The sequence below is a fragment of the Corvus kubaryi genome, unplaced genomic scaffold, assembly GCF_017639235.1.
Source record: "Corvus kubaryi isolate FWS band 111438036 unplaced genomic scaffold, C.kubaryi_AGA036_p1.0 72, whole genome shotgun sequence".
NCBI lineage: Eukaryota > Metazoa > Chordata > Aves > Passeriformes > Corvidae > Corvus > Corvus kubaryi.
Genome location: NW_024582060.1, coordinates 1,653,012 through 1,666,209, shown reverse-complemented (window position 1 = coordinate 1,666,209; position 13,198 = coordinate 1,653,012). Strand labels below are relative to the sequence as shown.

At 44.5% G+C, this 13,198-nt stretch overlaps 1 protein-coding gene across 22 annotated transcripts in view; it reads right to left on the bottom strand.

The window, feature by feature from the left end:
• Positions 1-13,198, bottom strand: part of CACNA1C (calcium voltage-gated channel subunit alpha1 C) — a 464,262-nt gene that overhangs the window by 47,867 nt on the left and 403,197 nt on the right. For 14 of the 22 annotated variants that reach the window (XM_042050203.1, XM_042050199.1, XM_042050211.1 and 11 more), the window contains one exon: positions 7,850-7,933. In XM_042050203.1, the coding sequence (XP_041906137.1) occupies positions 7,850-7,933 (84 nt within the window). Of the gene's footprint in view, positions 1-7,849; positions 7,934-8,576; positions 8,661-13,198 lie in introns of all 22 variants that reach the window. The other 8 variants (XM_042050204.1, XM_042050205.1, XM_042050193.1 and 5 more) reach the window with 2 other exon arrangements.

Below are 13,198 nucleotides of genomic sequence, written 5' to 3'. Positions count from 1 at the left end.
TCTTCCCTGCATTAGAATACATTCTGATTTTTCCATGGGCCTGGAATAACGTCAGAAGCCAAGTATAACAATTTTGTGGAAATCACAATATTGAGGTACTTCCTTAAAACTGGGTAGTATGAACAGTCTTTCAAAGTGGGAACTACCTGCCTTCTTCTTGTGGTGCTAACACTGCTAGCAACAGCTCAAACACTCAGGTAAACTGGGGAAGGAGTAATTTGCATTTACTATCCCCTTTTTTTGCAGAAAATACATACTTTTTTCTGATTGTCCATATTTCATATAGATTTCCATACAGAAAAAGTTGCGCAGTTACCAAAACCACCTCTTTTAAAGAGCAAATCACATTATGAACTCTAGAAATGCACTCAAAATACCAACATTTTAAAGACAAGAGGTTTAAAAAGAAAAAAAAAGAGGCCCCATCATCATGACAAATATATACATAAATAAAACCAAAAATAACCCTGTTCAAACATGGTTGTGGTTGGATAGTCATACCATACTTCTTTCTCACCAAGACAGGGTGAAAAACATGCACTAAAATTGTTGATTAAGCATGGGAGGTGATCAAATTCAAATTGATCTAAGCCTAATCTGCGGAAGAGTTCAGGGCAGCTCTCCTGATGTTCTTCAAAGGCAAAATAAAGCCCTTGCCACTGCCACAGCTCACAACCATGCTTCAACGTGGCTTCCTACAGCTGGGGCCGCCGTGGTGCGTTACCTGAATCATTCCAATGATAAGAACACCACCAGATGTTAAAAAAACCCCAAAACAAACTAAATCCACCCTCCCCACCCCCATCAATTTTATCAGTAGCTTTTCCAAAAAGAAAACAAGTCATATATACATACATATACACGCACACAGGGAGAGCTCAGGACTACGGACAACTTCTGGGATGGCAGCAGTAAGGGTGTGACAACACAAGATGTCAAAAGAAGCCACTATGCTTCCCCAGCCCTTTGCTACATAATTTGGAGGCCTCTTCTACCCAGATGGCATTTGAGAGGGAGAGAAAGGACAGGGAGGGAGATGTTTTCTGCCTCTTCCGGAAGGTTTGGGTAAACGAGCTTGCAAGTTGTAGGAATTGCAAAGATTTGCGTCCGGTGGCAGCTGATGGCCAAAATCTGAGCAGCAAAGGGCGTGGAAGCAGAGAGAACCAGACAGGCAGAGAAAGACAGACAGACAGACACAGCGACAGATATGAATGCCAGTCCCAACTGAGGTGCAGGCTGGATGTATGTCGTCCTTCCCGCGATCCTTGCTCCCATGGAGGGGTGTGTGCACAGGGCTGTGCTGCAGGGCCCAGCGCTGCAGTCCTTGCGCAGGCCGCGTGCCCAGGGCTACCGCGCCTGAATAAGGACTGCAGCAGTCAAGCCACTGGTTCTCTGCCTTCAGACACATTGGTTGAGAGTGAAAATGAACTCGTGAGGTTTAGTGTGGCTGGAGACGGGGGAGAGGAGAGCAAGGGAGAAAAGGAAGAAAGGCGGGGTGTGGGTTAAAAGGGAGGAGTGCAGGAGAAGGTGAGAGGGAGATTTAAGTATAGGCTTTCAGATATTCCAAAGAATGGGAGCAGGAGATCATGGCAAATAATATGAAGCCTCTTGACACCAAAAGCGAGATGATTGTAAAAAAGGGCCTCATGCGCCTGGTTTAAGCCTGAGCTGCTTTACATCAGAAATAAAATAGGCTAAATGAGAAATCACTGCACAGGTCTCCAAGTCTTGGGAGCTCAATGCTTTGATATTTTTCTGACCTTACTGCATGAGTACTTAGGATTCAAGCAAGCTGCAACCCTCTGCTGACTTCCTAACAGAATTTGGAAATCTTTTCAGAAGTGCAAGGCATGAAGTGCTCAGCTCTCCTGAATACCTGATGGACAAACACCAAACCATTACCCAGAAGGCTTGGGCAAAACAGACCTGACCAACATTTTTTAGGGAAGGGATACACCAAGGTGGGGTTTGGGTTTCCCTAGCCTTCTTCACAGGAGTGCTACTTCCTGAAGCACCCAAGTCCTGTGTCTCCCAGATGCCACCATGGATCAGCCCACACACAACACTGCACTCTCCTCCTGTCATGTCTCCCATTAAAACCCCACCATGTCCATCAACCCTCAAACCAGTTGCAATGTTCACGCTAAGGAAAACGTGTGCTGCTACAACAGGAGGGCATTTTATGCACGGAAATATTCCATTATTTCACAAAATCCCTCAAGTCACCAGTTCTCTGTCCCTGACAATTCTCATCTTGTGACCATGCTCACGCCCCTGGCTCATCACATCTGCTGCATCGCCTTGTGTACCTGTGGGGGGTAACTCCTCCTCCTCTGTGCCTCCTGCAGCATTCACAGACACACTCAGACACGCAGCTGTGGTGCTGAATGAACAGGCAGGATGGATACCAGCCCAGATGGTTTGCTCAGTCATCCTCATGCATCCCCAAGCACAGCTGACGAACACAGAGGCACCTGCACATGCAGACTCACGCTCAGAGGCACTGGCAGAAGCCCTCAGAGACAGGCCCACAGAGAGGCACAAACCCTCCCTCCCTGACATCCTGTCCAGACAGACAGACGGAATCAAACACACAACACCCCCACTGTCACTGTGGTGCTCTGGAGACACACGTGCTTCCACCTGGACATGCCTCTGGAACATCTGCAGGCCACAAGCTGCCGGCTGCAGCTGGATGAACAACCCCTCAGCTGGCCAGAGACTCATCCAGCTCAGTGGGCACTGAAATGAGCAGTTCTTTGGTGGCAAATGGAGACTGAGCCATGCAGTCTCTTTGGTCTGACACTGGCAGGGGAAAGGATGAAGGAAAAAGGACCCTATGGACCAAGGAAGTGTCAGCTTTCCTCTCCGACTGCGAGGAAGGAGTTCACATTAACAGCTTTCCCAGCGACTCAGGGTCTGACTGTTTGTCTTTCATTTCTTTGGGCACTGTAGCACAGCACAAATCGAACTTGATTTCCCCGTTTGATACAGAGCAACAAACAGTAATGAGCCACTTTCTTTGCCTGGAGGAGGGGACAGCAGGCTGTTAGTCACCTTTACAGTACTCAACTCCAGGCTGTGTCTGCTGATGTGGAAAGGAAGGAAGTGCTATTCTGTGCTTGGGGCTACTTCTGGATGATGTAGTCCAAACCTGCTGGTTTTTATTCAGCTCCTATGAAATTTATTTCCAATTATAATAGAGAGTAATAATTTTTACCACCTTAAGATTTTCTTATAAGGAGCTTACAGGGTTTTGCAAACTCTAATAACAATACTTTTTTAACGTAAGGAATAATAACAGTCTCCAGTGATGGGAAGACTGAGGTACAGGGATCTAATCAGAGTCCAAGGAAAATAATCCATAGGCCCTACATCCCAGGCCTCATATATTATACCATCTTTCATCTTACTCCCCAGAAGTCATTCTTGATCTTAAAGAGAGTTGACACACGGTAGATGTGGTCTCTGCCTTGGAAGTTCCTTTTTTTAGCAAAAGATTAAAAAGTCCTCTCCTCCTTCTTTAGTTACTTAAGAAGTGGCTTCAGAGTGTCCCAAAACAAACATTAAATATTTCCAAAAAATTTTGGGGAAAAAGAAAAATCTTCCTTTTGTGGCTACAAAGTTAGCTGTACAACAGCCACTGAGAACAACGCTCTGAAAAGGCAGCTTCAGAGTCAGGCAATTTAAAGGTGAATTTGGCAGAAACTGTGCCACTCTGAAGTTTTTAAACCCCCCAGATTTTAACCTTCTCTGTGCCCTTTGCACTTACTCAGTTGTGTGAGATGCCTTTGTGTGTCTGTGGAGCTCGTTGGGGGGACTTAGGGGATATTCTCAGGCTGCAGGAAGAAAGTGATTGGACGTGATTGGACTTACTGATTGACAGATTTCCCCACCATGGAGGTGTTTTAAGCAAAGGCTTCCTGAAGGACTCAGAAATGCTGCGGGGTGCCTGCCTTGCGAGCACATGGCTCTTCACTGTTTTGGAATGCACAGCCATGCTAATGAACGTCTGCCGAGCTGGATGTGCACGTGCACACTCATGCAGGGGAACATTCCAGCATTCAGGGAACTCCCACGCACAAACCCTCATCCATAAGCAGGTCCAACTCGCACAGGCAGACAGTCACATGGGCTCAGTTACACACACAGTGACCCCTGTGAATCCCTCATCAACCACTCACTGCACAAATACACACGAAATACATGTGCTTGCATTCACACTCTTTTCCCTCCACACATGGATTTATGTCTGAACACTCTCCTGTGGATTTGTGGCCCATACAGGCATCCAAACACACTCAGGGCCATACAATATGATTAATGGAGTGCATACACAAAGACCCACCCATGCACACTCACATATGTCTTAACGAAGGTTTTGGTCTGGGAAATTCCTTTTCGAGAAACAAAAACAAATGTCAAAAGGAAAAAAAAAAAAAACCAAACCAACAAACCAGAGCATGGGGAACTGCACAAACAAAAGCGAGCACGGACCTACACACACACACCGTGGAGGCTGTCAGTCAGTCAGGGCTCTCCTCACAGCTACAGCTCAGTGCCTGCTGGGTTTGCTTCCCCTGAGTGCAAACGTCTGGTGAACCTCACAGATTTCAGGCTTATGTGTCTATGGCTGCAGGTCAAACTGACCTGTGCCAGGAGTCTCCATCTTCCCTTCTAACTGACCACAATAAGAACTGACCCTTCCCTCCAAGAAGAGCACCTTCCAAGATCCTACCACAAGCACTCTTCAGCTTCTAAGGAGTTAAGCAGAAATGTTTTCCCTGCACCTGACCAGTCTAAACATCTCCTATTCATGGAGCTGATTGGCACTTCACGGTTTATTGTTTCTTTCCTTTTCAGACCCCAGGTCTCTCGGAACAAGACAAGACAGTGTACAGAAACACAGGGCAGGGTTTGCTCAAACCCACAGACAGCAAGAAAGCAACGAGCCCCTGAGGAGACAGGAGAAGTGTGTCTGATAAACTGCCTCTCACTGCTTGGGAGGATGACAACCGTCCGTCCAAGATGGGCTGCTACTTCCAAAGCCCATTTTCTACAGGTGTAACATACCAAGTGCTGCTAGCAGAGAGGGAATCTGACAGGACAAACCGACATACAAAACATTCTCTTATTCAATAAGGGTTATAAGTGCAAAGGGATTTCAGAACATTTCAGAACAAACTCAATCCATAGCTGCCGCTTATTTATCAGTGCATCAAAAGGTTGTGCAAGTTTTTAGTAACAAACATTAGAAACTAGTAGCAAAGAACTTGCCTAGATAAAAAGAGAAGATTTAAACATGCCAGGTAACAAAAAGACGTGTGCAGAGATCTGTAAAACTGTATAGAAGGAAAGGATTCTTTAGAGGAAACAGAGGGACCATCACACAATGCTCTACACAGCCCTTACTGAAAGAGTCAGGGCCAACCCTGCTGCCTCCTCAACTAAGACAGGTGCTGGTTGTTTGGAGAGAGGCATGCCCTCATTTTTCATAGGCTTCTATAACTAAAAACTGGATTCTGGGCCTTGCCTGACATGAACTTGAATTTAGAGAGAGCCTTGTCGCTGGCAATTAAGCGCACCAGTATGGACAGCCCTGGAGACTGAAGATCACAACAATCAGCAGCAGCATGACTATCTCGACAAGATGCTGAGAGTGAATGTGATTTATGCTGCTTTAAATTGAATGTCTGGGAGCTGGGTGTCTAGACAAACCTAACAAACCTAGACACTCACCAGCCACTGGTGGGCACCTCCAAAGAGCAATTCATTTCCCTGTCACGGACATGTCCAGGGCGCCTGGGGAGGGGAGCATCCCTCCCCACTCACAGCAAGAGGAGACCTGGGTGACTGTCTTCCTCTCAGACAGTGGAAGTTAATGAAGACATTAATCTGAATTTCTTCAAAAGGACCCATTGGATTTTCCTGCAGTCTAGGACTTCTGACTATGATAAACTTCCATTTATTGACCAAAACACACAGATTTCTTTCCTTTCTGCTTACGAGACTTTTGTATGGATTTTAATACATCAGTCAGGGAAGTCTTGATGTTTAATATGATTCATCTCCAGTTAACTGTGCTTATTCCCTCCATTGCCATGTACAGTTCTCCCTCTGTGCATGAGAATTGAACTTTTCCACAATCTGAGGGCTATTGCCAGGTTCCCTATTTAGTTTTCGTGTGATGAGTGTGGCAGAGAAAAGGTTTTAATTTCACTCTTAAAAATTATCAACTTCAGCCTCACTGTAACCTCCCTCTACAAAGTCAGCCTAATCCTAATATCTACCTAGTAAAAGAGTAATGAAAATTGTTTACAACATTCTGTGGCAAATGTTGTAAGCAATTCTTTGTGTTCAGAAGGTAGGACATTTAAGAGATGCAAAATAAAACTTCCTTTTCAGTTAAAAACTATTTTCCATTCTTTTAAAAGACAAGGAAAATAAACTAGTTAAAAAAAATTCATTTATTCAAAATCAAAATGTTACAGCTTGAATAAATAGTCCTGTTTCAGAATTAAAAAAAAAAAAAAAAAAAAGAAAAAAGAACCTGAACAGAAATTAAACTAGAACCAAGATATAAAAATATTTTGTTTGGAAAGTTCCAAGTAAGGCATTTGTATTTTTTAAAACGCTGCCTAATTTTTTTTCCCTAAACACAGCACTGAGTGAAAACTATTTTGTCATTTTTCCCCTTGCAATGGATTGCCTCTACAGTACACAGCAATTCCAAGATGGACTGTTTATTCAAAGGCTACATAATTTTCAAAATCCAAGACTAATTTGCTGTTCTTTAATGTATTTACAGCAATTTTCTTTCAATCTTTCTGTTTTCCTGGCCTTTATAAGCTGGATTTTTCAGCATAATTTTTGTCTATGCTCATAAACCCATCATAGCCTTTCTTTTGGAAATCTGTGTGTTCTTCCCCATCCTTTGCCTATTTACCCTATAATTCTGTATCCATCCACCTCCAAAAAAAGAGATATAGGAAAAAATTTGCCTGGTGTGATTTATTTCCTGAACACCAGATGCTCATTTCAGTCTCCGTGGCTCACTGAGTCCTTCACCTTTCTGCCGAGATGGCCATGAGTGGGGCCAATTGGTGTCAATTGGGCTGGTGCAATTTGAGGGATGGAGCAAATCAAGTTGCAAACCAAAACAAAAAAAAAGGGTTGGAACTCTGCTGCTTTGTTTTCCTTTGGGATTTCTGCTTTGTTTTTACTTTGTCTACCTATTTTTTTTTATTATTTTCACATTTGAAATGGAACATTAGGAGCAGGTTCCTCTAATCAGAGATGATTTGGTCTTTGTTTCATTTGGAGGAAGCCTGAGCGAGGAGGCACAGGGAGGATTCCTGTTTTGGTTCCCTCAGTTCCACCTCGAAAGAACTGACCTTTTATCTCTCTGTGGGGTGGAGAGTATTGAACAGCCATGGGAAGCAAAGCATAACACTGGGCAGACCAAAGTGCTGGCCTGGGACTATTCGAGCAGCTTCCCATGGCACAAAGAGCTTTTTCACTTACACTCCATGTTTCCCATCACTTTTCCTGCTATACAGTTTAATTCATGCCAGGCGGATTATGAAGGGAAGAAAATGATGCAGCGGTCAAAAGGTCCTTAAAGTCGTTCCAAAAAAATTAAAGCGGAATAAAAACCAAACCAAATAAAACTAAAAAAAAAAAAAAAAAAAAAAAAAAAAAAAGAAAAGAAAGAGCTTTGAAACTAAACAAAATTTCTGAAAATAAACTCAAAAGAAAGGAGGGGGAGAAAAAAAAAAAAAAAAAAGACCCGGGAAAGACAAATGAATGTTAGAGCAGGCACGATCATGGACAGACGCCAGCTACTTACGTTCACCTCGGTGATTGCTATATCAACAATGCTACCCACAACAATCAAGGCGTCAAATGTATTCCATGCATCACAGAAATAGTGCTGCATGTGGCAGAGAAGCCAAGGAGAGAGAGAGAGAGAGAGAAAGAGAGAGAGAGGAAAGAAGGAAGAGGAAGAAAGAATGAGAGAGAGAGAGAGAGAAGGGAGAGAAAGAGGGAAAGGGAGAAAAGAGGGGAAAAAAAGTAAAAAGTAAAATAAAATAAAATGAAAATAAAAACAAAACAAAAGCATGAAAGAGGGAGAGAAGAGGAAAAAAATAAGAAAAGAAAGAGGTTACGTGGGCATATTAAATAGTCTCTTACCACTCTACAGTATTGGTTGCTCAAACCTCTGTAACGTTTCACATGATGGAGGGTATCAACAAAAGCCTGGTTAGTCAGAAAGTTACACTCAAGCATGTCTACCTTTTGGAGGGAAAAAAAGCACACACACCCCAAACTCTGTGCGCTTTCACCAGTCACAGCCTTGGGGCCAGCTATGACAAGTGAAAAAGAAGGAGGCATTTCCCCCCCTCCTTTTTTTTTCCCTGGGAGAAGGAGAAGGACGACGGCAAGTTCAATAAAAGCATGACTAGAGGGAAAAAAACCAGAAAACAAAAAGAGAGAGAAAAAAAGAGAGAAAGAGAGAAGGAACAGCAGAGGAGGAGGAGGTGGTGGTATCCTGGGGAGGGTAGAGTAATACTCACATTAGTTTCACTGAGAATGACGTCTATAATGCTGCCAATTACGATGAGGAAGTCAAAAACATTCCAAGGATCACTAAAGTAACCCTACATAAGGAAGGGGCAGGCAGGATGGGGATTAAAAAGGAATGTTAGACAGACAAAAACAGTTCAAAATTACCATTAGAATTTCTGCCCTGATACCTCAAGGGGTTCTCCTCTTAAGTCTACTTGTTGTGTCTCAAGCTGTAGCCCAGGCCTGGGTTCCCTGACTTGTGTGAGCAGCCCCGCTCCAGCTCATGGGATTCCAGGGAAGCCACCCCTCCCCTCCAGCTCTGGGACAGGGGCTGAAGGGAAGCCACACAGATCACTTTGAGCACGGCTGCTGGCAGGAATGGGGCTTGCAGGACCAGCTCCTCCAGACATCTCCATTCCTGGCAACGCAGCACCCTTCCCATTTGACTTAGAGGGGAGAGTACAGGAATAGTGTAACATGGTTCCCTCAAAAAATGGCTCCCCACCGTCAGTATCAATGGCCCAGTCCATGTTCCAGCTGTAACGCTCTGTGCGGGCGCAGGGAATAGCCTGCTGCTGCGCCAGGGAGGAGGAGAGGGCACAGTCAAGCTGGGGATGTGCTATCTAAATCTCACCTTTATCTTTACCCAGCCACTGTCAGGATTACAACAGGCATCAGCCTAACAGTTTCTTTTAGTAATGCTTTAGGTCCTGTCTCTATAATACAGAGCAGGACTGGCGTCTCTGTTACTCTGAAAGCACATCTGCACCTCAAAATGGAGCTGTGAACGTAGCCTGGCTCATCCCACCAGGAAGGGGTGAGAACAGGAGCAAAGCTGGCTTTAGCATTGCTCAGAGCAAGAGCTGTTGCTCACTCCTGCTAAAGCCAGGGCCACAGCAGCACTGTCACCTTGGCTGTCCAGATCACTTCAGGGGCTATCTCAAACATCTCATCCTAAGCAGAGCTCAGGAGATGCTAATCAGCACTGCTTGCTGTCCTCATCCTGCATAACTTTTGGCTGGATAGGCTGCAAGGATACAGGGCCCTTCTGGAAAAGGTCCTGTTCAGCCTAGAAGATGAACCTCTGTATGTAAACTTCCTCTACAAGTCAATGTCACGAGCAAAGAAAATTCATCTTGGCTCACTGAGCACCTGTGCCAATCTCTTCCCCTTGTTCTGCAGTCTTAAAAGGAGGCAAACATACAAAATCCTCCGTCCTCCTTTCATGTGTTTGGTTTCGTGAGCATGGGCTAATGTGACCTCTCTGTTTCCCAGCTGCAGCATGTCTCCTGTGAGACTGAACCCGAGTTGCACTGTGACTGCTATTCTTAGTCAAAGAGTCAGGTCATGGGTAAAGTGTGAGCCTGTGTTCCCAGGCGGCATTGCAGAAAGCAAAAAGGAGAAAAGTAAAAAAAATTTAAAAAAGAAAGAAAAAAATAATTATCTCAGTACTGGCACTGTACAAAGTCAGGCTTGGGAGCCTCAGATTGCTGTGGGTTCAACCATCACATGGAGCAGGCACTGGCAAAAGTGTCTATCTGCTGAAACATTGCCTCTGTGAGACTTCGGGACTCACATTTATGAACAGCATTACATTTTGGGCAGGGAAAAAAAAAGAAAAGAAAAGATGAAGCAGAAAAAGCCACTGCCCAGCTGGTCCCACGCCAGTGAAGGGAGCTGGTAGAGGGGACTTTGAAATCTTCTCCTCAAAACCAGAATAAAACACCTTTATTCTGCAGCCTGAAATAGGCAACTCTCTTAGCAGATCTACACTGGGAGGAGCAACAATCCCATGGCTACACGTTACTACACAATTAGCTAGGAACAGGGAGGAAGGAAACAGGAGCAAAAGCAAATTCAGAGAATATTATTATTCAGCGTCCAGCCTAGAAATACACAACAAATATTAGAATGAATTCAGTGGTGATGTCCAGCATCATTAGCAACCAGATGGACCTGGAATAAAACTGTAATTAGACTTCAGCAAGAGGAAGGGGAGGGAGAGAACAGCAGATTAAATTGGAGAGGCAAACGCATTTTGAATAAATAAAGGACAGACACAGATCATACAGAGTTACACAAAGTGCCTTTGCAGCCTGCTGCGACCTTGGCAGACAGTGCACTTGCAGCATCAAAGAACAGAGTAGAAGACAACAGACCCAATCCTCCTGCCCCGTCCATGTGCACAGTCCTGCAGAAGGCACCGGCACTGCCCACATGCCAGATGAATACATGTGTTCAACAGCATGGTTCTCTTCTATTTCCTCTCAAGTTGCATCATTTAGGAATTACTAAGGATTTCAGCAGGAATCCAAGCAACTTCATAAAAACCAAGAGTTTGGTTTTGGGCAGCTGCAAGGGTTAAGATTCAAAACATGCTGTTTAGGTTTTACCCATGAAAATGATGACTTTTAATGACTTTCAAGTCTGTAATGATGGATAGTTAGTATTTTTACTATGACTGGCATCATACTGCAAAGAATGCTTTGGGTGTAACCAAATTTACAATTTCTTTTTACTCAGCCGCTTTTTACATAGAGCCCAATAATCACCGCTGCTGGTAAAACAGCATTTGCTGTTGATACAGAACCCAGGTAACAAATGGCATCAAATCCTGTCCTCAGGTGACCACCAAAGCCAGTGAGCTAAATATTGCTCCCAGCAGAAGTAATACAACCTCGCTGGAAGCAATGACACTGCACTGACAGAGTTGGCACAACTCAGGAGAGATTCAGGCCTGGAAAGAAAAGGTCCCTTTTCCACTGCCGTCAAAACCAGCTGCTTTGGACCTTTGAGACACCACAGTGTGTCTGGAGTCACTCTGCTGACTTCAACAGCGCTGCTCCAAATTTACACTGCGAGCTCTTTCTCCTGGGATGCTCCACTGAGTCTCAGCAGCCAGATCCTTGCTTGAAAGTCATGGGCTGGTCTGCTCTGGGATCCCAGAAAGAGCATTATCCCAGACTGTTATTGTGTGGCTGTAAGGTGACCCCAGAGGGCTCTTCTCTTCCTCCTGTGCCTCTCAGATGGGTGATAGAGAGGAACATTGGGTATGAATGCAGTTTTACTCAACCCCACATCCAAAATGCTAGTGTTGAATTAAGGAAACACACGAATTTTAAAACTTTCCTTTCCTCCTCACCTGCTCCCTCTGTGTTTCAAACAGAAGGGTGAAAAATAGGAAGATGTTATTTACAGTAAGAGAGCTCAAGGAAACAGAGAACACAGACGCTTCATTGGGGTGCAAGGTGATGGAATCCTTCCCTGAAAAGCCTCCCACCCTCTTTAGAGACATTTACCTACAAATGGCCATGTGGGACTTAGCTTTGGATCAGACCTCATAACCTGGCCATGAGTTATGAGTGTGTAATGAGAGTGAACTACACCCCTTCAGGACTTGCCTCTTGTGACCTCAAAGTGCCTCTTTGAGCCACATTCCTCACTGGAGTGTACCAGGGTGGCTCATGACAGACAAGCTGAATGAAGGAAGAGCTTTCACTCTAATAAAGAGGTTTCATTTCCAAAATACTTTTCCCACCAGAAAGTTCTGCATACTTTTCCCAAGAGGGTGGAGGTCTGACTGGAAATGAATTGATGGCACTGTTTGTTTTTGCAGGACAGGAATTTAGAGTGTAATACCATATTTTACCCGTAAAGGGAGACGCTTGACCCTGACTTAGCTATAATTGCATGCCACATAATGGCATCCTCAGGGCTTTACTGGGGAATGGTAGTCACCCTCTCTTGTGAGATGTCTTTGGAGATCCATGAAGCTTTTGGGGAGAAAAGAGGACAGAGAGAGACCAGGAGGATTGGATTGAATATTCAGGAAGCATGAGATAGCCCCACCAGTAGAGAACATTTTTTCCCCATTTTTTTCCCCCCAAAGGTAGCAAATGATAGTGTATCACCACATGATCAATAAGTTAATGAAAGGCTGAGCATAAATATGCAGTAGCTGACTGGAATGGAATCTCATTTGTGCGAGAGGAGCAGACATTTCAGAATGAGTATACCAATCATTTTTAGGTTTCCTAGTTGCTGAGATTAGCTGTTAAAGAAATTAGGGTTTATTGAGGTGCTAATGGAGGCATTGACATCTCTGGACACCATTTTTCCTACTTTTTGTAAATGTGAGATCCTAAATAGGATATCTAAGAAGCCTCAATAATAACAACAAGGAAAATTTCCCACTGGAATCTGTCTGAAGCTCAGAGTCACCTGGAGCCCACAGTAAGAATATGGGGTGTCTGGAGTGCTGTGCATCCACACTGAAGCACAGAAGTCCTCAGGGGAAGGGTGCTGTTGAGTCATGGTACTGGCTGGGCTTTGAGCATCGAGCCCTGTGGGACCTGCAGGGTCACTTGTGTGTTAGTTTACGTGCAGCTGTTTATCTGCTTAGTCACAGGCTTTCATTTCTGTCTCTTCCGAGGCGGCCAGCAAAGCTTAACAAACCCCTCTGAGAAAAAAGCCTCTAAAGATGAAGAGCACAGCAAGGTCAAGGCTATTCACTGGGTGGGATCTGAATGTAGGTGGGATGGTCCCCAGTGGAAGATGATGCTGCAGTGTTGTAGGATAAAAGGGAAGGACCTGCTTACCTGCATGCACGTTTGCATTTATGAATACAGAC